Source organism: Neomonachus schauinslandi, chromosome 16 (assembly GCF_002201575.2).
Source record: "Neomonachus schauinslandi chromosome 16, ASM220157v2, whole genome shotgun sequence".
Classification (NCBI taxonomy): domain Eukaryota; kingdom Metazoa; phylum Chordata; class Mammalia; order Carnivora; family Phocidae; genus Neomonachus; species Neomonachus schauinslandi.
The window spans coordinates 2,264,770-2,290,421 of NC_058418.1; the positions used below are offsets into that span (position 1 = coordinate 2,264,770).

At 39.4% G+C, this 25,652-nt stretch overlaps 1 protein-coding gene across 5 annotated transcripts in view; it reads left to right on the top strand.

Moving 5' to 3' along the window:
• The first annotated feature begins 8,870 nt into the window (after positions 1-8,870).
• The window catches only part of LOC110573734 (zinc finger protein 787), a 182,790-nt gene continuing 166,008 nt past the window's right edge, over positions 8,871-25,652 (top strand). For 3 of the 5 annotated variants that reach the window (XM_044911291.1, XM_044911293.1, XM_044911294.1), the window contains exon 1: positions 14,760-15,796. In XM_044911291.1, coding sequence (XP_044767226.1) covers positions 14,760-15,796 — 1,037 coding nt within the window. Of the gene's footprint in view, positions 9,010-9,299; positions 9,396-14,394; positions 16,156-25,652 lie in introns of those variants that run through there. The other 2 variants (XM_021682342.1, XM_044911292.1) reach the window with 2 other exon arrangements.

The following is a 25,652-nucleotide window of genomic DNA, read 5'->3' on the forward strand; positions in this document are numbered from 1 at the left end:
TTCCCAGCAGCCCCTGCGGCCGGCTCCGCTGCCCGCCCGAGCGCCGCGGCCCCTTTGTGAGCCCGCCGGTCCGGCCGAGAGCGAGGCCCCGCCCCGGCCCGCGGGGCGCTCGGCTCCCGGCGGCCGACGGCGCGGAGGGAGGTGCCGACCCGCGGGGAGGAGGCGGTGAGGACGCCGGGGGCGGGCGCGCGCCTCGGCAGGCTTGCGGGGCTGGAGCGGGCGCGCGAGGGGGCCTGTGACAGTGGGAGACCGTGTCACCGTGTGACACCATGTCACCGCGTGCGTGCCCCTGTGTGTGACTGTGCGAACGTCTGTGACCATGACAGTGACGGTGAGTGTGCGGCTGTGTGGCTGGTCATGTGAGAGCGTGAGGTTGTGTGACCTTATGTTGGCGTGACAGTGCGACCCACTGTGAGGGCACGGGTGCCAGGCTGCCAGGAGAGCTGCCAGCACGACGACTGTGTGGCTTCTGCGGTGGGCGGGTGGCGGGGTGGGTGCTCGGGGAGGCCAGTGTGCTCCAGGTTTTGGGAGACTGTGTCGGGCAGGAGAGCCTGAGAGGGACTGAGATGAAGGGGAACACCTGAGTAGAAAGAAGAGAGGGAAGTAGAGAGGAGCCCCCGCTCCAGGTCTGGAGGGCAGCAGAGGAGGCTCTCTGGCACAGAAGCGAAGTCTTTCCCTTCCTCTCCTAGGCTCTGCTAATAGCACACAGTCAGGGAGACCTACTGTGTGCTATTTATGAACACACATGACTGACAGTGAGCACAAAGGATGTGCCAAGCACTATGCTAAATGCTTCATGTGGATCATCTCAGGGTGCTCCCAACAATTGATAGGAAGTAGGTACCATTTCACTGATGAGGAAACTGAGGTTTGGAGTGGTTACTTAAGTCATGGCGGTTGCAGAGCTAGTGAGTGGTAGACTGGGTGTCTGAGGGCAGGTGTTCTGATCCCCAGACCTGGTGGTTCTTACTGTTATGCTGCTTCTGAGATAATTCCTTTACTCTCCAAGGTAGAGAGGTTTAGTGGAAAATAACTCATGAATAGGGGTTTCGGTGACTGTTAATGCATAGTCCCCTCCCTCATCTCTTTTTGAGGAAATTGCGCAGAAAAGTTAAGGGATTGGTTTCCAGGTGCAGTTTGTCATAAGTCAGGACTACAAGCAGAGTGTTCTCTTTGGTCCAGTGCCCTCCAGACCACATGACCCCTCTGATGCCTACTCTGTAAAGATGCTTTCTTTGAAGCATTTGTAGCTTTATCTCATTTTGAAAGATTTTTTTTTTTAAGATTTTATTTATTTATTTGACAGAGACAGCGAGAGCAGGAACACAAGCAGGGGGAGTGGGAGAGGGAGAAGCAGGCTTCCCGCTGAGCAGGGAGCCCGATGCGGGCCTCGATCCCAGGACTCGGGGATCATGACCCAAGCCGAAGGCAGACGCTTAACGACTGAGCCACCAAGGTGCCCGCTTTATCTCATTTTGTAGTAAGGGCAGTAACATATTCTCTTTTACCATCATTATCTGGTGGGAAGACTAAAAACTCAGACCTGGATTCCAGTTGGGCTCACTTATTACCACGAAGCCTTGGATAATTTCAATAATTTCATTGATGGACAGCTTTCATGTGTCAAGGGGGGAAATCATCCTTACTTGATAGTGCCATTTATGGTTTCTTTCTCCCTCTCCAGCTCTATTATTCCAGACACTGCCCTTCCAGTGAGGAGTGTGAAGTAGGAGGACAGAGGAGCTGCCATAAATTCTTAAATTCTTAAAGCCATGTCCAAGGTAAGGAAAGATTTCTTCTCCCTGAGGTGCTGTTTTTCAGGTTTCATAGGAACATCTTGCTTTTCTTCTGAAATTCCCCAGCTAACAAAGCCCCATTCATTCAGTAACCTTGTCCTCATGTTCTCCCAATCCAGTAAAAAGTCCCAGTGAGCTTCCTTTTTTTCCTCAGCCAGCATTTTCATCTTCATTCAAGAAATAGCTTAGCACTCCTACAGGTTAGGTGTTCTGTTAGGAGCTCTCAGGAGGCAAAAATGCACTCCTTGATGGTATATGAAAGCCTTCATTGATTCATTGAGGTCAAGGTGTATTCTGATGTGACCACTAGCTTAGAGCTTTTTCACAAACCTAGGTTTGAGAGGAAGGCAAGACAAGGGCTATTGGGCAATCTTAGTCATAGTACTTGACAAGATATCTTGCTCAAGGTGATTTTGAAGAGTAGTATGTGTTGGGTTTTGAGTATTTTTTTTTTAAAGATTTTATTTATTTATTTGAGAGAGAGAGAATGAGAGACAGAGAGCACGAGAGGGAAGAGGGCAGAGGGAGAAGCAGACCCCCTGCTGAGCAGGGAGCCCGATGCGGGACTCGATCCCGGGACTCCAGGATCATGACCTGAGCCGAAGGCAGTCGCTTAACCAACTGAGCCACCCAGGCACCCGGGTTTTGAGTATTAAAGTGTGGGTCAGCTAGGGCAGTCACTGGGCTCTGAAGAAAAAGGTTCCATGGGAGTAATAAGGTCCTGTTATAGGGACATTCTGAGTTAATAGTGGGCTACAGCTAGGATATTCTAGGTCATCCAGTTAAGATTAGTGGAATATAATACTTATGGAAAAATAGGACATTTTTTGAAAAAATGAGAATAGTACTTGAATCTACATTTTAAAATGGCTGCATACATCCATAATGAAACAGTAAATAGTATGTGATGAGAGCCAGAAGAAACAAATGAAAAGATCAATATATAATGTCCAAAAACAAATGCAAGTATAAATAAGAATGGAAGATATTTATTCATTCACTGAACATAGAGTTATTAAAGACTTACTATATACTAAATGCTGGAAATACTGTGGTAATTGAAAATAGACACCGTCTTTGTTTTCATGGAATTTAATGTCTACTAGTTTGTTTATTATGTGATAATGTAAGTCATGTTCTTTTAAATCAGTGGAGACAGAATGGATTATTCATTTAGAAAAAAGATTTCTTGGGGTGCCTGGGTGGCTCAGTCGTTAAGCGTCTGCCTTCGGCTCAGGTCATGATCCCAAGTTCCTGGGATTGAGCCCCACATTGGGCTCCCTGCTCACCGGGAAGCCTGCTTCTCCCTCTCCCACTCCCCCTGCTTGTGTTCCCTCTTTCCCTGTGTCTCTCTGTCAAATAAATAAATAAAATCTTAAAAAAAAAAAAAATTTCTTCCTCACACTTTGAGAGTAAATACATTCTATAGGTTAAATGTAAAAAATAAAATGATATGAACTGCTGGATGAAAATATAGAGAATGGCTGTAAGAGGAAGATGAACCAGAAGCAGAAATCAACTAGAGCAGCACTGTCCAGTAGAACTTCCTGTGATGACTGATTATAGAAATGTTCTATATCTGCACTGTCCAGTATAGTAGCCATTAGCTACCTGTGGCTCTGGAACACTTGGATATACTAGTGTGACTGAGGAACTGAATATTTAATGTTAACTGATTTAAATTTAAATAGCCACATGTGACTAGTAGCTGTGTATTGGGCAGCACAGATCTAGGCTAATAAAATAATAAAGCCAGGTAGAAAGTTGTGGGTGATCTTGTCCAAGTCACTCATTTTACAGATGAGGAAAAACAGGCCAAGTGAGGAAAATGACATACCTACGTCACTAGTTAGTGATTGTATCAGATACAGGACGTTGCAATATATGTTGAGGGTCAGCATAAATAGATAGTGATGATTTGAAGAGGGTCGTAGAAAATAATGAAGGACTATGGACCAGTGAAGGAAAACAGTTCCCTTTGCCTGGAACCCTCATTGGCTTCCCATTTTACTTGGAATGAAATCCAGTGTCCTCTCCACAGTCTATAAGGCCCTGCATGATCCAGCTCTTGGCTATCCCAGACCTCATTTTCTCCAGGTTTTTACCTTTCCGTGCTCCAATCACACTGGTCAACTTGCTATTCCTCAAACTTAACCAAGCTCTTTCCCGTCTCTGAACCTTTGCATTTGCTCCTCCCTCTTCTGTAATTCTCTTCCCTTAGATACCAGCATGGTTTACTCTCACATTTAGATTGTTGTTTAAACATTACTGCTTCATTGAGGTTTACCTTGACCATCTTACCTAAAACAAACACTCTTGTCACTCTAAATCACCTTACTTGGTTTTTTGTCATAGTGTTTAACACCACCTGACATTGTATGACCTGATGTTTAATGTCTTTCTCCTCTGTTAGAATATTAATTCCACAAGCAAAGGAACTATATTTTGTTTACCTTTGTTTTCCCTATGCTTGGAACATTGTAGGTAGTAGGCATTCAGTAAATATTTGTCAAACTAATATATAAATGAACAAGATTGTGAGTTGTTCATCTATGAGTAAGACCAGAGAGGTAAGAGCCAGCTACCTCTTTTCTCCTGCTGCTAAACTGGTAATGGAAAAAGCGGAAAGCAGAGGGTATGATGTGTAGAACAGACAGAGCCCATCAGCCCAAATGCTATTTCTGGGACCCCACCCTAGACCTTATGAGTCAGACTCTGGTGGTGGGGCCCAGGAAACTGCATTTTTATTAAGTCCAAGGATGCGTTCGATACACATTTTTTGAAAGCCTCTTGTTTCTAAAGATTATATTTAAAGGGTGCCTCGGTGGGGGGGGGGATGGGTTAGCCCGGTGATGGGTATTAAGGAGGGCACGTACTGCAGGGAGCACTGGGTGTTATACGAAAACAATGGATTGTGGATCACCACATCAAAAACTAATGATGTATTGTATGGTGACTAACATAACATAATAAAATTAAAAAAAAAAAAGGGTGCCTCTTATAAACACCACTTTGTTGGTTGTCACCTGTGTGCCTCTCACAATCCCTATGCCTGCCGTTGATTCTCTGTACTCACAGCAATGCACTTGAGTGGCCCTGTGTGCCTTCCATGATTCCTTGTGCCTCCCAAAATCCCATGTCTCTCTCAAAACATGGATTTTTTAAGAAATCCAGTCTGAGAATCTTTGTCTTTTAGTTAGTGTTTAGGACATTTTCATTTAATGTAATTCCTGATATATTTAAGCCTATCGTATTGCAGTTTGTTTTCTACTTATTCCATCTATTCTTTGTTCCTTTATTTCTCCTTGTTTGCCTTCTTTTGGATAAATCACGTACTTTTTCCTTATTATTTTGTTAATTATACATTATTATTATTATATATTTTTTATTTTTTAAAGGTTTTATTTATTCATTTGAGACACAGAGATACAGAGAGGGAGAGAGAGAGCATGAGCAGGGAGAGAGGCAGAGGGAGAGGGAGAAGCAGGCTCCCCGCTGAGCCAGGAGCCCGATGTGGGGCTCAATCCCAGGACCCTGGGATCATGACCTGAGCCAAAGGCAGATGCCCAACAACTGAGCCACCCAGGTGCCCCAATTATACATTATTATTATTTTAGTGGCCACTATAGGATATTTACCCATTTCTCATTATGTAATTATCTTCTTCCTTCCTTCCTTCTGTAATTTTCCTTCTATAATTAGTATTCTTATCACTTTCTGAACAAGATAAGATATCTATAGTGGTTAACTCCAACTTAGTAGTAGTAGTAGATATTACAGTTATTCCTTTGAGGCTCTTGATTTCTTCTTGATTTTCATTTCCATTTCCTTCCATTTTCCTTCTACCTGAAGAACAATTAGTATTTCTTTGAGTACAGGTCAACACTTTATTCCCAGCCTGAATTATCTCTTCATTAGCTCATATTCTTTTTTTTTTTTTTTAAGATTTTATTTATTTATTTGAGAGAGAGAGAATGAGAGACAGCATGAGAGGGAGGAGGGTCAGAGGGAGAAGCAGACTCCCTGCTGAGCAGGGAGCCTGATGTGGGACTCGATCCAGGGACTCCAGGATCATGACCTGAGCCAAAGGCAGTCCCTTAACCAACTGAGCCACCCAGGTGCCCCAGCTCATATTCTTGCTAGATCAAAATAGTGTAATTTAAAATTTTTTCTGAGGTCAAGTAAGTTTGGGAAATCCTAGTTTCAGTAGAGAGAATATCTTCTAGGATTTATTTTAAGGAAATAATTGGAGATGTCTGTTGAATCCTTAATTCAACATACAGTAGTATTGTATGAGAACTGTACTGTAACATTTAAAAATAGTGCGCATCACTATTCTCACATCATAATGAAAAATTCAGATTCATGTAAATGAAAGTAAACAAAGGGTTAGTAAAGATACAGCATATTTATACCACATGTTATCCATCTAACAAAAGTGATGTTATAATGAATGTGGATAATCATCAACATGTCCGTATAAGGAAACATTTGAACAGATATATACTAGCTGTAAATTTTGATTGTTTCTAGGAAGTAGGGTGACATAGTAGGTAGATGTGGGGATGGAGGACTTGCAGTTCTTTTAACTTTTATAAAAAGGAAAAAAAAATCACTGAGGGTACAAATACTGGACATTATTTGCTAAATTTCCTTCATGATTACAAATTGTATTAAATTCCTGTTTTATCAAATGAAAATAAATATTAAAATATTTTAAAGATATTCAAGTCCCATTGAATGGCTGAGAGGAAAAGGTCAGTCAGTTGAAACCTGGAATACATTAGTTTGTGTGTGAAGCTAAAAAAGATCTAAGAACTTTACCTAGCAAAAGCTGCCTCACCTCTGTTTACAGAGGAAATGTGTGTAGAACACTTTTGTTTGCACAAAATATTATAGTTTGTATTGAATTGTTTGAGGTTTTTGTTTTTTTTTTTTAAGGATTTTATTTATCTGACAGAGAGTGAGAGAGGGAACACAAGCCGGGGGAGTGGGAAAGGGAGCAGGCTCCCTGCCGAGCAAGGAGCCCGACACGGGGCTTGATCCCAGGACCCTGGGATCATGACCTGAGCCGAAGGCAGACGCCCAACGACTGAGCCACCCAGGCGCCCCTGAAGTGTTTGAGTTTTAATAGAATTGATGATTGACAGTACCCAGCCTTGTCTAGGACAAGTTTCATCTTTTAAGACTCAGTTCATGTTCCCTTCCTTCCTTGAAGCATTTACTCACTTCCCATATTTCCCTGTGTTAAGTGTTTTAGAGATGGAGGCATGTAAGATCAAGCTGATGCACATAACTGATGTTTCTTGGAGGCATACTTCTGCTTCCCTTATAGGCTCCTTAAACATAAACTTGGGCACCAGCAGTTCACATATTAACTCATTATTTCCATTAAAACTGTTTCTGCATAAAATCATTGATGTGCTTAAATACATCCTCAATAGGACCATTACTCTGCAGAGTCACATTTAATAGGCGTGATATTCATATTTGATAACCACTAGGGCAAGGGCATACACCAGAACTTACCGCAGCTGGGATACTGGAGGGTGCTGCTATGCTGGGCATTGCCCTTAAGTTGCTGGGTTGTGGGGAGATCTGGGATAGTCACTAGCAGGGCTCAGTGCAGTAGCTGTTTACCAACCAGTGTGGCATTATTTCAGTATTTAACAAGTCAGTTCAGCTCTTCAGATGTGTATCACCAAGTGCATTTGTATATGAGTAGGCTTTGCTCCGTGACATGCCAAACCAAAGAAGCATATAGCAAACCATAGGTAAGCCCTTGTAAGTCTGGAGCAGATTTACCTCATTAGGAAGAACACCCGTTTTGAATTTTTAGGAAGCAGACTAGGTCTTATTCCATGTTATAAAGATCCTTAATTCAATGGAGTATTACTTGAGAACTGTACTTTAACATTTTAAAAACTCTCACTCAGGGCGCCCGGGTGGCTCAGTTGTTAAGCGTCTGCCTTCTGCTCAGGTCATGATCCCAGGGTCCTGGGATCAAGCCCTGCATCAGGCTCCCTGCTTGCTCCATGGGAAGCCTGCTTCTCCCTCTCCCACTCCCCCTGCTTGTGTTCCCTCCCTCACTGTCTCTTTCTCTGTCAAAAACTAAATAAAATCTTTTTTTTTTTTTAAAGATTTTATTTATTTGAGAGAGAGAGAGAGCAGAAGTAGGGGGAGTGGGAGAGGGATCCCAGGACCCTGGGATCATGACCTGAGCTGAAGGCAGTCGCTTAACCAACTGAACCACCCAGGCGCCCCTAAATAAAATCTTTAAAAAAAATAAAAACGCTCACTCATTAGACATGCACAATTGGGTATGTTCCTCTAGTGAGAGCTGTAAGGATTTTTTGTTGCACTTGATTATCACATCTGAAATGTTCACTATCTAATAGTGCTTAAAATTACTATTATTGTGTCTCTTTACATGAGAAGTTACCAACTGTCTTTGAAACTCAGTGGGGTTATCAAGAGCTGTTAGATAATCTTTTATTGCCCCAGTCGTTCTGCTATGGCATACCTTCGTTTAGGTTATATTTTTGCAAAATCACTATAGAACTTGTTTAATATTTTTATTACCTATATGTTTAGTTTTAGGAAATCAATATTATAAGCATCAAATATATTTATATAGGTACCCTATTGATACAGCTGGAACATTAGCCATTCCACGAAAGAGTTTGGAAAATGTAGATTTAGGCCACCTTCAACTTGGTCTGTATAACATATTCCTGCCTCCTCCTTAAAGCCTTTCTTCACTGCTCTTGTCTATCCTGATTTTCCATATTGAGAAATGAATTAGCATTTAGTATGAATAACAATTATTTTGCTCGTCTGCTCTTTTCCCCATCAGTAGAGACTATGTCAGAAATTGTATACTTTCCATGACAAAATATTAAAACCAAGCACAGAAAAATCATTTTAGAAATTGCTTGACATATGGTGCAGAGAACCAGATACTGCCAGGAAGTTTCGCTATATGCAATATTTCTCTCCGAAAGTACAAATTAACTCTTCAGACTATGCCAATCTGAGGTGAAGAATACTAGTTGAGAATAAAGGAATATGTTTATGTCTTTTCAGGATTTGGTGACATTTGGGGATGTGGCTGTAGATTTCTCTCAGGAGGAGTGGGAATGGCTGAACCCTGCTCAGAGGAATTTGTACAGAAAGGTGATGTTGGAGAACTATAGGAGCCTGGTATCACTAGGTAAGGAGGTTCCCTAGAATTCAGAATCTGCACATAGGGCTGCTTTCCAATGTTTGGGAAGCCTCCGATGTACTTCACTAAATTTCCCTTTCTTGTGCTCCCCAAAATAGGCTGAGTTTGTAGAACTGGTAGCTTCATTGGACTATTCCTACAACTTCATTTTCCCCATTCTTCAGAATACTTCACCTCTTCCTCTACTCCCTTCTATAATGCCCTTGACTTCCTGATGACCAAGCACCTTGATCTGATTTATGGGCCCGGCTAATTCCCCCTTTATTTCTTGTAAGCAGGAGTTTCAGTTTCTAAGCCAGATGTGATCTCATTACTCGAACAAGGAAAAGAACCCTGGATGGTGAAGAAGGAGGGGACAAGAGGCACGTGCCCTGGTGAGTGAGAAAGAACTAGGAAGGTAGAAGAGGCCATTGCAAGGAAAAGCTCAGCTATTCTGAGAGGTTCCACCTTATAATTGATGTTTCATGGGTAATTTTTCTTAAAGGCTCAAGGCCTGGGAAGAAGAATTGAGGTGCCATTGGCATGCGCTCCCTTATTCTTCTTGTACATATTCTCTCACAAATTACTGTCTTCTCTGATAACCTTTTCATCTGGGTCCAAAATGTAAGTGTCTGTTTGTTCTTGCTTTTTAGTTTTGCAAAAGTTGCTCCATCATACTTTTAAAAAATCTAGACATAGCAATGTCTATTTTTTTCATTTTTAGTCACTCATTCCTTTTAGAATGAAGGTTTGATTCATTTATTCATTCACTTATTCTTTTACCAAGATTCACTGAGTTTTTACTTTAAGAAAATCATTCTGCTAAATTCTTAAGGTTCTTCAGAGGCTAATTAACCATCACAGAAAGAATTTCCAGTTATATTTTCAAGTCTGGGTAACTGGAAAATGAGACGGTTTAATAGAAACAAGTCAAAAGAATATCCTGATAGAGGAAAAAGATGATAATTTGACTTGGGACATAAGAGATTTATTTTTACAAGATGGAAAGACTTCTGAGTGAAGAAACACAACATGCCACTAGATCGGGAAGAAGCTCAGAAAAAAGTGATTTAGAGATGCTAGTACGAATGGATGCGATCACTTAGTTTTACAGTTTGAGATAAACCCTGGTATTGGGGCCTTTGTGGGAAAGTGGATCTTTAACAACTTTCTCAATGTTCTCTCTGGTAAGTGGTCTCTTTATAGTTTCTGTCTTGGGTGAAATTTTACCAATTTTTACTTTCCCAAACGATTATCTTTTAATTTAGGTTATCAAATTTATTTCTATGAATCTGAAGAAAATAATCTTGTAATTCTTTTTTAATAGTTTCCAATTTTATTTTGTATAGCTGTTCTTTTTTAAAAATTACTAGGTAAGCTAGTCATTAATTTTATTTTTAAAATCCAGCTTATGGACTTATTAGTGTTACCATTATTCTCTTTTACAATTCTTTATTTTCTGCTTTCCCTAATTCCATCATTCTAATTTTCTTAGGTATATTTTTTGTTCTCCATTTTGCTGAAATAAATGCTTAAATCTATTCGTTTCATTCTCTTATTCACTAAATTCTTAGGGGCTATGAATTTTCCTCTGAATATAGCTTCAGCTTTCCTCCAGAGAGTCTAATATTTACTGTTTTTGTTATTGCTGTTTCCTAGATAACCTACTTTAAAAAAAATTTCTCTTTTACGGGAGAGTTGTTTAAAAGAACGTTTTCTGGGGGTACCTGGATGGCTCAGTCAGTTAAGCATCCAACTTTTGATTTTGGCTCAGGTCATGATCTCAGAGTCGTGGGATTGAGCCCTGGGTCGGGCTCCCCGCTCAGCAGGAAGTCTGAGTGTCTCTCTCTCTCTTCCTCTCTCCTTCCCCCCACTCATACTCACACGCTCTCTCTTTTTCTCTTTCTCTGGAATGAATAAACAAATCTTTAAAAAAAGAAATTTTTCTGGTTTTAATATATTTTGATCAAATTATTTTATCATATTTGATCATATAGGACTTAGTATTCTTTGAAACTTTAGGATTTTGTATGGCATAATATATAGTTGGTGTTTGTAAAATGTTCCATAGGTTCCAAGGTTAAGTCTCTATTTTCAGTGTTAAGAGCTTGTTACATGAGTTTTACTTTTTTATTATATTATTAAAGTCTGTCTTTACTTACCTTTCTTGTTTCCGTTTTTTTCTTAATAACTTTATTAAGGAATTATTACATACAGTAAATCGCATCCATATACATCATACAATGTGATGAATTCTGACTGTTGTACACACCCATGAAACCATCACCACAATGAAGACATACAGCATTTCCATCACCCCAAAAGATTGCCTGTGCCTTTTTGCAGTCCATTTTTGTCCTCCTGGTTCCAAACACCAATCTGATCTTTGTCATTTTATTATTTTTTAAGATATTTATTTATTTATTTGAGAGTGAGAAATAGCATAAGAAGGGAGAGGGTCAGAGGGAGAAGCAGGCTCCCCGATGAGCCGGGAGCCCGATGTGGGGCTCAATGTGGGGCTCAATCCCAGGACTCTGGGATCATGACCTGAGCCGAAGGCAGTCACTCAACCAACTAAGCCACCCAGGCGCCCTGATCTTTGTCATTTTAGACTAGTTTCCATCTAAACTAAATGGATTCATATATATTGTTGTGTCTGGCTTATTTAACTCATAATTTCAAAAATCATATTTTTGCATGTATGAATACTTTATGCATTTTATTGCTGAGTAGTAGTCTATTGTGTAGACATCCAACATTTTGTTTTTCCTTTCATCTGTTCATGGATATTTGGGTTGTTTCCAGGTTTTGGCTATTATAAATAAAGCTGCTGTGAAGCTGTCATTTACAGGACTTTGTGTGCATGTATGTTTTCATTTCTCTTGGGTAAATGTCTAAAAGTGCAGAGAGTCATACAGTAGGAATAGGTTTAACTTTTTAAGAAATTGCCAGTCTTCCAAAGTGACTGTACCATTTTCATTCCCAACAGCAATATATGACTTCCATTTCCTCCCTATCTTCACATCTTTGTATTTTCAGTTTTTTCTTTTATTCATTCTAATGGTTGTGTTGTGGTATCTCATTGTGGTTTTAATATGCAAATCTCTGATGACATAATGTTGAATGTCTTTTAGTATGCTATTTGGCCATTCATATCTTTTGTTAAGTGTTCAAATCTTTTGCCCATGTTTTATTACTTTGTTTTTATTATCGAATTTTAAGAGTTCTTTATATGTCTTAATACAAGTCTTTTGCCATTTATATGTATTAAGATACATGTGTGCCAACTGTGCTTGTGGTTTTGTTTTTCTGCTGTCTTTTGAACATCCAAAGTTTAATTTTCATAAAGTCCAATTTATTAATTTGTTTGGTGCTTTCTGTGTCATATCTAAGAAATTCTTGCTACCCCTTAAGTCACCAAAATTTTCTTCTGTGTTTTCTCCTAAGAATTTTGTAGTTTTAGCTTTTACATTTTGGTATATGACCCACTGAGCTAAATTTTGTGTCTTGTGTGAAGTAAACATTGAGGTTTTGGGTTTTTTTTCCTCATTTGGATATATATACAGTTGCTCCAGTATCTTTTCTTAAAAAGACATTCCTTTACCCATTATACTGCCTTGTTGGTACCTCTGTACCAAAAGCAGTTGACCATATCTACATGGGTCTAGTTCTGAAGTCTATTCTGTCCCATCAATCTGTATGCCTATCCTTTCATCAGTACCACAGTCTTGATTACTGTAATTTATACTTTTTTTTTTAAGATTTTATTCATTTATTTGACAGAGAGAGACAGGGAGAGAGGGAACACAAGCAGGGAGAGTGTGAGAGGAAGAAGCAGACTTCCCGCTGAACAGGGAGCCCGATGCGGGACTCGATCCCAGGACCCTGGGATCACGACCCCAGCCAAAGGCAGACGCTTAACCGACTGAGCCACCCAGGTGCCCTATAGTAACTTTTGATATCTGATAGTTCAACTTATAAAATCACTTTAACTATTTAGATTATTTGCATTCCCAAATAAATGTTAGAATGAAGTTGAGAATTTCTACCCAAAGCCTGCTAGGATTTTGATTTGGATTATATGGAATCTGTACATCAATTTGGGAAGAACTGATATCCAAATTAATATCACTTGAGTTTAGTTCATGAATGTGGCTTATGTAGCCATTTATTAGTCTTTTTAAATTCTCTTAGCAGTATTCTATAGTATCAAGGGCAGTGAATATATACATATATATATATATGTATATTTTTAATCTTATGGTATTTTTTGGTGCTATTATAAATATAATTCTTAAGAATTCCATTTTCCATTTGTTGTTAGTATGCAAAAATGTAAACTGATTTTTATATTAACTTTATATCTTATAATCTTGATAGATTTATTTAATAGTTCTAGTAGCTCTTTGAAGGTTCCTGAGGCGCCTGGGTGGCTCAGTCAGCTAAGCATAGGCCTTTGGCTCAGGTCACGATAGCAGGGTCCTGGGATTGAGTCCCGCATTGAGGTCCCCACTCAGCGGGGAGTCTGCTTCTCCCTCTCCCTCTGCCCCTCCCCCCACTCATGCTCACTCGCTCTCTTTCATATAAAATCTTTTTTATTTTTTTATTTTTTTAAAGATTTTATTTATTTGAGAGAGAGAATGAGAGACAGAGAGCACGAGAGGGAAGAGGGTCAGAGGGAGAAGCAGACCCCCCGCTGAGCAGGGAGCCTGATGTGGGACTCGATCCCGGGACTCCAGGATCATGACCTGAGCCGAAGGCAGTCGCTTAACCAACTAAGCCACCCAGGCGCCCCTAAAATCTTTTTTAAAAATTTACATTTGGTCAGAATATATCACGTAGAAAATGCCTGACAACTTTTTTTTTAAAGTAGGCCACACACCCAATGTGGGGCTTGAACTCCTGAGATAAAGTCACATGCTCTACTGACTGAGCCAGCCATGTGCCCCAAAAAGACATTTTTTTAGGCTACAAAAGTTTAGCCACAGTTGGCCTGGACAACCTAAGGCAACTAATAGTACCTGGTGTATCTTTGGGTATGAGGATCTTACGGAAGTTTTTTTAGCCACACTGACCTTATGAAATTGACTTTTTAAAGATAATGAACTTAGCTTGAATGCAGAATGACCTGAGGCAAGAGAAGAAGGGAAGGGTGTTTGGAGACTGGAATATTAAATCATATATAAAATTATTGTGATTTTATATAACTTCTTCAGTTTCTAATTTTTTTCCTAATTCTTGATTTTTCATTCTTTATAATCTCATACTTTCTAGACTGCATCTTAACAGCTGTTAAATCCCCAAACTTATGTATTTTATTCACCAATTTTTGTTTCAGAAGTTCTCTTCTGATGAACAAATACAAAAGACCTTTGTTTTCTTGATATCTTTTAGATTGGGAGTATACATTTAAAAACAATGGATTTTCATCAAAGCAAGTTATTTACGAAGAAACATCCGAACTAGTGAAAATGGGAAGAAGCCATCTTAGTTATAGCCTTGACTGCCCCAGCTTGAGAGAAGACTGTAAAAGTGAGGACTGGCTCAAGAACCAGTTAGGAAGTCAGGAGGTACATTCCAGACAACTGATCATCACTCATAAAGAAATGCTCACTGAGGATCAAAGTAATGAATATACTAAATCTTGGCAAACTTTCCATCAGGATGCAATATTTGATATAAAAAAGACTTTTCCCACCAAAGAAAGAGTACATAAGCATGAGCCACAAAAGAGAAGTTACCGAAAAAAGCCTGTCGAAATGAAACATAAGAAAGTCTATATACAAAAGAAACTCTTGAAATGTAATGAATGTGAGAAAGTTTTCAACCAGAGCTCATCCCTTACTCTTCATCAGAGAATTCATACTGGAGAGAAACCCTATGCATGTGTTGAATGTGGGAAAACCTTCAGCCAGAGTGCAAACCTAGCTCAACATAAGAGAATACATACTGGAGAGAAACCCTATGAATGTAAAGAATGTAGGAAAGCCTTCAGCCAGAATGCACACCTTGCTCAACATCAGAGAGTTCATACTGGAGAGAGACCTTATCAATGTAAAGAATGTAAAAAAGCCTTCAGCCAGATTGCACACCTGGCTCAACATCAGAGAGTTCATACTGGAGAGAGACCTTTTGAATGTATTGAATGTGGAAAAGCCTTCAGTAATGGTTCATTTCTCGCTCAGCATCAGAGAATTCATACAGGAGAAAAACCTTATGTATGTAATGTGTGTGGGAAAGCCTTTAGCCATCGTGGATACCTAATTGTACATCAGAGAATTCATACTGGAGAGAGACCATATGAATGTAAGGAATGTAGGAAAGCTTTCAGCCAATATGCACACCTTTCTCAACATCAGAGAGTTCATACTGGAGAAAAACCTTATGAATGTAAAGTATGCAGGAAAGCCTTCAGCCAGATTGCATACCTTGATCAACATCAGAGGGTTCATACTGGAGAAAAACCCTATGAGTGTATTGAATGTGGGAAGGCCTTTAGCAATAGTTCATCACTTGCACAACATCAGAGAAGTCATACTGGAGAAAAACCTTATATGTGCAAGGAATGTAGGAAAACATTTAGCCAGAATGCAGGCCTTGCTCAACATAAGCGAATTCATACTGGAGAGAAACCTTATGAATGTAATATTTGTGGGAAGGCCTTTAGCTATAGTGGATCTCTTACTCTACATCAAAGAATTCATACAGGAGAGAGACCCTATGAATGTAAGGATTGCAGGAAATCTTTCAGGCAGCGTGCCCATCTTGCCCAGCATGAGAGAATTCATACTATGGAGTCATTCTTGACTCCTTCCTCTCGCTCATCCCCCATGTCCAGTCAGTTGCCAAGACCTGTTGGTTTTATCTCCTAAATATGCCTTGAATCTGACTCCTTTAATCCATTTCCGTTCCATCATCTTTGTGCAAGTACACAGTAATCTATTTCATATGGACTATGGAAATAGCTTTCTGATTGGTCTCCCTGTATTTACCATTTCCTTTGTCAGTTGCCTACATTGCAGTCAAACTTGTATTTTAGAAGTTTGATCATATCCCTTCCTCATTGATACCCTTCACTGGTACCCCATAGTTCTTAGGTTAAAGCACACATTCCTCAGAATAACCTAAAAGACCCTCCTGCCCCAAATACCTTGTTCCAGTATACCTTCCAAAGTACTATTTCATGTCAAAATCCATCTCATTCTTTGGCTATTTATCCAGAATTAAGAACTCATATTCCAGCATCAAACAGATCTGGGTTTCTAATCCTTGCACTTCCATTTTCTAGCCCTCTAGTTTGAGAGAAACATTTTGTTCTTTGTAAGGTTCAGTCTTCTTATTTATATTATGGAAATAATAATAGTACTACCTCAAAAGTTGATGGGAGGATTAAATGAGAGAATGCATGTAAATTGCTCAGAGTGCCTAGCATAATCACTTAATAAATGTTACCATAAAATGAAAAGATACTGTGGTATACAAAGAGGACCTGATCATCTTAGCAAGGATCATCTGAGAAATAACAAAAGCAGCAGCAGTTTAAGACTTAAGAGATAATAGATTTTTGATTAGGAACAGTAGTCATTGTTCTAAAGGTGGGTGATAAGGGTATCTAAAAACAGTAGCATTGATATTAAAGTCCATAATGATATAGAGTAAGATATGACTTTGTTGGTAAGAAAAACTAACTTCATTAAATATTCAACAGTTCTAAGAAGCCAGATTTTAAAAATCACTAATAATAAGTAGGATTTACTGAGATGTAGTCATCATTTACATTAAGACAAAGGCAAAATAGATATTTTTTAAAAGACAACTAAAAAAATCAACCAAAGAATAGAAAATAAAAGTTTGATGCCCTCTCCTAATTCCAGGTGGTTGAACTGTATTAAATCTATGTCGTTTAAAACCAAAAAGGTCAAGCTAGTTCTAAGGTGTAATTCCAAAACTAGAGGGAAAGAGAAAACCATAGATCAATACTCCTGAACTGGTGGCCCACAACCGTGTTTGATTTGTACTCATCAAGTTTAAAATGAATACAAAAAAAAAAAAACAAAACCAAATACTTTTATTTGGGCATGTGTTTTCCAGTTCTCCACAGTTCAAACCATTCCTCCTTCCCTTACATCTGACTTATTTTACACTTTATATTACTTCCTAACTCTTGGAGGCTTTGAATATGCAATCACTTCAGTAACCAATTCACATATGAATATAGGAACAAAGAAAATGATGAAATGGAGGGCGAAAAGGAAGATTTGAATAGACATTTTATCCTGCAGGGGAAGACTATTCTCAAGATGTTAGGAGGCCCAAAATTAATCTACAGATTCTTTGTACCTAACAAAATCCTAAGAATTTTTTAAGGCTTGAAACACTGTGTGCATGTGAACACAGACACATGTACATTCATACAGATAAACACATAAAATATATAAATAAAGGAATTTGTCAGTGGCTTAACAGTATTGGTAAAATTGATTCTGCTCTGTACAAAACCAATTCCTTCATTCTTTTATCCAAATGTGAAAGAGTTATTAGAGGACATAGTAACAATTTATAATCAAAGAGTGAAAACAATCTTCCCAAACAGGGCATGAGATCCAGAAGCCACACATAACACAGATTCTAGGTTTGATGGCATAAGAACTTTATTAAGCTTTTATATAGTCAAAGATAGTATAAACACAAAGTTTTTAAATATCACTATTAGAGATAATTATTACAACATACATGAAATCCATATCCTTAATATAAAAGTGGTCCTACAGATCACTTAGAAAATGACACTACTATTCCCAAAGGCAAAGGATATAAAGAGGCAACAGGTGACTGATGAATGTATGATAAATACTGAATCTCACTAGAATCAAGAAATACAAGTTAAGCCAATGAACTATCCATCCGTCAATATCAGATTTATAAAAAATACGCATTGCAAAAGCAGGAAAGGAGTATGTGTGAGAGTATGAACTTGTACAAATTTTTGGAAAGGCAGCTTATTGATATCAGAATTTTCATTGGAAAAACCAAGATTTTCTTTCACAGTTAACAAACAGTATATAAATATACCTTCCTTCCATATCCCATTAAATGCATAAAACAATGAAAAAGATACCAAACAAAGATCAGAAAGCAGGGTCATCAGTGGATGAAAAGAATTGAGCAAATAAAAGACAAAATGGAGGAAAGTGTTCATTCATGAAATGTAGCAGAGGCTGCTGTGACCTGAAATGTTTAAATGATAGGGATTTCAGTAATAGGAGCCACTTGCCCAAATGCTGTGTACAGAGCATCCCTAGAGGAGTTTAGGCTTCAAGCTGGTTTGTGTGTAGAGGCTGGGGGTGGGAGGGATGGTAATAAGAAACAGTGACAAGACTGTTAAATGCTTTTCTTTGTGGAAGCCAACAGCTTCCTCACTCCATACTCTATAAGTAAACTGAATAGGATCCTTACTTCACACCATCCACAAAAAGGGAGTTCCAGTTGATTAAGATCCTAAATGTAAAACAAGTAAAATATTATAAGCACACATAGTAGGATATATTTATTAATTGGTGTTGGACATACATTTCTAAAAAAGAAAATGTTCTTAAAATTTAGAAAAACAGAAAGGAAGAAAATATTTGTAATATAATACAAAGGGAAAGATGTAAGAACACCTATAAATAAGCAAAAGACAACTAAGGAGGTATAAAAATGGACAAAATATGAGAATAGGCAAATCGCAGAAATACAGAAAATGAGTCGCGGCTCAACCTCACTAGTATTGAGATGCAAATTTAAATAATGTACTCCCAAAAAGTGGCAGGGGCATGGAGCAATAAGAACGCGGCCTCACTGCCACTTTGGAGGCAGTGAAGTTTTTAAAATGTTCACTATAGTCCCTTTGGAGGGCAGTATGGTTACATGAAACATTGGAAACAACCTAAAGTTCCATGGGGCATGACTAGAAATATTAGCAGCAGTTTGAAAGAATGCACCAGTGATACGGACATCGATGTATTTGACTAAAGGACATTGAAACAGCAAATTTTGTAGACTTGCACAGAATTATGTTTTTAACATGTTTCTAATACATTTAAATAAGTATGCAAATGTTTTGAAAAAGTTCTGGAGAGACACATGCCAACTGATAAGTGTTCCTTCTAGGGAGGAGACTGGGATTGGATATTCTGGTTAAGAGGAGACCTAGTGTTATCTGTAGTATTTGAAGTTCTAGGCAATATGTAATAATATAAGAAATTTAAACTATGAAAAAATGAACTTATGGAAACTTGGGTAGCTAGCATGAGAGTTGGTGGCTAAGTCAAAACCTTTTCAGCAATTTGGAGAATCTCTCTTTGACTTGCTAGTCTTTCCCATGCATACAAAGATCTCAGTAACCCTTCCTAATTCAGGGAAACTGATCTACAGCTACCTGGGGTAATCAAGCCATATCATTTTTTCTTTTTTTTAAAGATTTTATTTATTTGACAGAGACACAGCGAGAGAGGGTACACAAGCAGGGGGAGTGGGAGAGGGAGAAGGAGGCTTCCTGCTAAGCATGGAAGGACCAGGACCCTGGGATCATGGCCCAAGCCGAAGGCAGACGCTTAACGACTGAGCCACCCAGGCACCCCCATTTTTTTAAAGTAATTTCTACACCCAATGTGGGGCTCAAACAACACCAGGATCAAGAGTCACATACTTTACTGACTAAGCTCTATTGACTGATCCAGCCAGACGCCCCAAGCCATATCATTCTTAAATGTTGGAACAATTAAGGATCGTAACATATGAAGAAAACTATCAGCTATTATAATAAGGACCAAGAGACAGCACTAAACCTAAAGTGGAGAAAGTTACATAATGACAGAAAAAAACTAAAAATTTATGTCAGATTTGAACAGGTTAATATGGAAAGCTATCAAAAAAGAAACAGAGGGGCACCTGGATGGTTCAGCTGGATAAACATCTGCCTTCGGCTCAGGTCATGATCCTGGGATCAAGCCCCAGGTTAGGCTCCCTGCTCAGCAGGGAGTCTGCTTCTCTCTCTGCCCCTCCCCCGCTCATGCTCTCCCAAAGAAATAAAATCTTAAAAAAAAAAAAAAAATTAGGTAGTATTGTACACCTGAAACTAATATTTAAACACTGTTAACTATACTGAAATTAAAATGTTTAAAAATCATTTTTAAAGAAAAATGTGTACAGAAAATAATGTTTTCTAGAAAAAAAAAGTCAGAACTCCTAAGAATGAAAAAATGTTATTGCTGTAATAAACTTAATAGAAGTTTTATCTTTTTAAAAAGATTTTATTTATTTATTTGACAGAGAGAGAGACAGCAAAAGAGGGTACATAAGCAGGGGGAATGGGAGAGGGAGAAGCAGGCCTCCCGCTGAGCAGGGAGCCCAATGCGGGGCTGGATCCCAGGACTCTGGGATCATAACCTGAGCCAAAGGCAGATGCTTAATGACTGAGCCACCAGGTGCCCCTTTATAGAAGTTTTTTTGTTTTTTTGTTTTTTTAAGATTTTATTTATTCAGGGTGGCTCAGTTGGTTAAGCGACTGCCTTCAGCTCAGGTCATGATCCCGGAGTCCTGGGATCGAGTCCCACATCGGGCTCCCGGCTCAGCGGGGAGCCTGCTTCTCCTTCTGACCCTATCCCCTCTCATGCTGTTTCTTTCTCTCTCTCTCAAATAAATAAATAAATAAAATCTTTAAAAAAAAAGATTTTATTTATTCATTTGACAGAGAGAGACAGAGTGAGAGAGCACAAGCAGGCAGAGCCAGAGGCAGAGGTAGAAGCAGGCTCCCCGCCAAGCAAGGAGCCCGATGCGGGGCTCAATCCCAGGATCCCAGGATCACGACCCGAGCCAAAGGCAGACGCCCAACCAACTGAGCCACCCAGGCGCCCCCTTTAATAGAAGTTTTAAAGAAAATTAAGAAAACTTTCCAAATTCATAAATTAAAAGAAAATAAGAAACAAAAAGGACATAGAAGTTTAATAGGAGTTTCAGAGAAGTTTACAAAGAAAATATAAGGGATATATCAAATAAATGAGAATCTTTCTAAACTCAAGAAAGTTATGAATATTCAGCTTGGAATAGCTCACTGAGTGCTGGGCAGGCTGAACTGGCAAAAACCACAATTACAACAGAAAAAAAGACATCCAGAAATATGCTTGTGAAATTTCAGAATATTGAAAGTGAAACCATCCTAAAAAGCTTTCAAAAAATGTGAATATTTCCTAAAAAGAACATTCAAGATAGTGTTAGCCTTCCCTCCTATTAGTAATATTAGATAACAAAACAGAACAGCACCTTCCAAGTTATGAGCTAAAATTACTTTGAATCTAAAAGTCTATACATAAACAACAATAAAGCATGAGGCCAAACACTGGTATTCTGTATATGCAGTTTGCTTCAGTTTACTTTCATTTACCCTTTATTAGGGCATTAAAGGATCAACTTTAGTGAAATCTGGATTGAAAAGGAAGGTGGCAGCAGGAAAGGCTTCAATAAACAATGGATCTAACCTGAGAAAGTGGTGTTGAGGATGACTAGCATTGTAGATTGCTCTACAACAATCAGACCAAATTACTGGTAGGCTAAGAATTCAGGGACTCAGTGAAGAAAGTCTTCAGGAAGACTGGAATAGGTTACGTTAATAAGTATGAAATCGGAGGATTTTAGCACTATGGTAAAGACGAGTTTTCCTTAGGAAAATGGAAAGAAAGGCAATTATTGGCTTTGGGAAAAACAAAGGGGAAACCATACCAGTTATCAGGTCTGAATATAAAACAAGCCCTGATGAAATGTATGATTCATAGAATATAAAAAAGATAAACTGCATTTGACTGATATTAGGAAGATAATCCTTTAAGCACAGACTGGGATCCTAACATTGGACCTATAGAGAAAGAAATGTAATCACATATTGCTTGGCTCCAACTCTTCAGAGAATATTTACCTAATGATAATGATCAAGTGCTATTTTATTTCCAATTTTATAATATATAGACAAGTCACTTATATATGTCACATATATACAAGTCACTGTCTCTGTATATATAGGCCTATATATTGCCTATTTAATAATGTAAAAGGCAAAATGTAGCTGATAGATTGGATGGTGGGAGGTTGACAGCAATAATGAGAGAATGAATGAATACAAGGATAAGGGGCAATATTCTGATAAAGGGGATTCAAGAGATCTGTATAAATTTGATAGAATAAGAAATAAAGGTTAGCTAATAAACAGGAGACTGAATTTATAATTTACTTAGCGGGATCAGTTAAATTCTTATCTTTCCTAAGAAAGATTACTAAAGAGTCTATAGTTGATAAATGGAGAAACAGCAACTGCCATAAAGATTCTGACCGAGGGGGTGCCTGGGTGGCTCAGTGGGTTAAGGGTCTGACTTCGGCTCAGGTCATGATCTCAGTCCTGGGATCAAGCCCTGCATCAGGCTCCCCACTTAGTTGGGAGTCAGCTTCTCCTTCTGCCCCTCACCCCTGCTCAGCTCAGGCTCTTTCTCTCAAATACATAAAAAATCTAAAAAAAAAGATTGATGAAAACCTAATTCCAATCAGCTTAGGAGAAAGTATTTATTAGTAGTACCTGTAACTGAAAGGTGTAATGTTTATTTGGTACAGCTTCAAGCAGGTACTCAGACTCATCAGAGATTAATTGCTCTGTTTTCAGTTGTTTCATACTCTGGCAGATTCTTTCTTGGTGAAAAAAATGTCATCTGATACTAGACTTAAAAGGTCCTTAGAGCTTTTAATCTCAAAAGGAAGGTGATCTTCTTTCTCTTAGCCTCCATGTCAGAGAGGAAAAATAGGATTTGCTCCAGTTTATGCTATGTGCATACTCTGGACCAAGCACTGGGTCCATGGTATGGGATACTCTGGCCAGTCTGGGTTAAGTGCATATGCCTCCAGCAGCAGATTTGTATCACTGGATTGAACAGTTCACAAAATTCCCAAGGAATGGGGGCAGCGTTGACGGAGGTTGAGATTCAGTTCCCATAAAGAAAAAACTTGACCTGAACTGACATGAGGGCATTTATCGATTCACTAAATGTGTGACTATTCCTATGTTTTGCTGCAGAAAGAGTGTGTTTGATTAGGTGGTGTGCTGCCTCAGCCCCTGTAGCAAGGGTAAGTTAAATTGCCATGGGTGAAGTGGACTCAATTTAGCTATCTTGCCAGTAATCCTAAAATGGATGCATGCTAGACAAGGCAACCTCAACAGCAAGAGACGACGGCTTGGGTGACAAGTAGTTAAGCCTCATCACCTGGACCATTCATGCCAAAAGACTTCAGGGGAGTTCCTTTTAAAACCCTCCAAAGGTGGCTTCCTTCACAGGTGTCAGAGACAACCAACAGAAAGTGAAGCTGTTTATATAAAGGACAGAAGACCTGATCTACAAAGAGGATTGCCTTCAAGTGAAGAAACTTCATTTTTACCCCACCTTTCCACTGTAAGTGGGACATACCCATAAGGAGGCAAATTCAAGGAGGAGCCTCTAAATGTATTTACTAATTTCTGAATTTAAAGAGGTGGAGGGGTGCCTGGGTGGCTCAGTCAGTTAAGTGTCCAACTCTTGATATCAGCTCACGTCATGATCTCAGGGTTGTGGGGTCGAGTTTCCCATTGGGCGTGGAGCCTGCTTGGGATTCTCTCTCCCTCTGCCCCTCCCCCTCTCTAAAAAATTAAAAAATAAATAAATAAAAATAAAATAAAGAGGTGGAACCAAGTTGTATCTATCCATTTCTCCTTTCTGAAACCAAATTAAAACAACAAGAATAAGAAAAACACAGGAGAGCCATCTTTGATGAAGCGAAGAGGTATCTACAATTCTGAGCCTCAAAATCCGTAAGGAAATGCTGCTAAATGTGGTAAGAATCCTGAGAGGAAACTGATGCTGTATTGAAGAGCATAAAATTCCTCCAAAGCACTGTCATATCTGGAAACGCAAAAGAAAAGGCACTTCGAGGGGTGCCTGGATGGTTCAGTCAGTTGAGCGTCTGGCTCTGCACTCAGCATAAAGTCGGCTTGAGATTCTCTCTCCCTCTCCCTCTGCTCCTCCCTGCCCCCATGCTCTCTCTCAAATAAAGAAAATCTTAAAAAAACAAAAACACCACACCACAGCACCTTGATTGGAACCACAGTGTTATATCAAAAAGTCTGACTTTAGAAGCCTCCCTAAATTATTTACAGTTGCAGAGTGGCAGGGTGAGTAGCTGAAGGGTCCAAGGAGGAAACACTTAGATTTAGAAAAGGTAATCTATCACATGACAGGAGAAAAACTGCCAATGATATGCAAGGCTGCAAGGTAAAGGGGTGCCTGGGTGGCTCAGTTGTTAAGCGTCTGCCTTCAGTTCGGGTCATGATCCCAGGGTCCTGGGATGGAGCCCCGCATCGGGCTCCCTGCTCTGTGGGAAGCCTGCTTCTCCCTCTCCCACTCCCCCTGCTTGTGTTCCCTCTCTCGCTGTGTCTCTGTCAAATAATAATTAAAAAAAAGACTGCAAGGTAAAGGCTAAATCTTTATATTCCAAGTGTGTGGGCTATGGACTGGCAGTATCAGCATCACTTGATCATTTGTCAAAATTCCAGAATATTGGGCCCTAATCCAAACCTACTGATTCAGAATCTGCATCTCTATAAGATCCCCAGGTGATCTGAATACACAGTAACGTTTGAGAATCACTGGGCTAAAACAAATTTTCTGCCAGTCTGGAGCACTGCCCTTGGATAAATAACTAGATCAAGAAGAGTTCTATTCATTCAAAAATTTAAAAGTCTAGCCTTTAAGAGAACCTATAGAATAATGTTAGACTAAGACTTAACAGAACTTCCTTCCATCAAAACTGAACAACAAAAAAGTGCCAGCACCAATGAAAGAGTAAAGTGATACGACCTCACATCACACACTAAAAGTTTAATACAGAAACAACAAGGCCACGCTAAAAGAATATGCCAGGATCTTTGGTACTTTCTGCCCTTGGTAAGACTAGCAATAATGGGAAAAAAAAGTAGGTAGAAGAAATTTTGAAAAACTATACTAATATATCCCAACTTGGTGAGCAAGATAGAGGCAGCACTGAATAAAGTGCATAAAATTTGTCTAAGAATTCCTCATTCTAGAGAAATGGTAGTTTGAATAGAAAAGGCAAGTTAAAGACCTATTAGAATTTGCCTTTTTTTAAAAAAAGCAGGGAGCCCAATGCCTGAGCCTGATCATGACCTGAGCCTCCCAGGACCCTGGGATCATGACCTGAGCCGAAGGCAGATGCTTAACAACTGAGCCACCCAGGTGCCCCTTGCCTATCTTTCTGATCCAGGAACTTCTCCTCCAAAAATATTGGTAAAGATTTTTAAAAGAACATGTACAAGAATGTAAATTGCAACACTTTTTTGTTTAAGCTCTACATCCATAGTGATCCCTGTTCTCCTTAAATGTGTATTTGAGATATGCACTTCTAGTGAAGACAGAATTATGGGGGAATAGTTTATCCTCCCATCTGAAACAGTAAAAACTGAGGGGCGCCTGGGTGGCTCAGTTGGTTAAGCGACTGCCTTCGGCTCAGGTCATGATCCTGGAGTCCTGGGATCGAGTCCCGCGTCGGGCTCCCTGCTCGGCGGGGGGTCTGCTTCTCCCTCT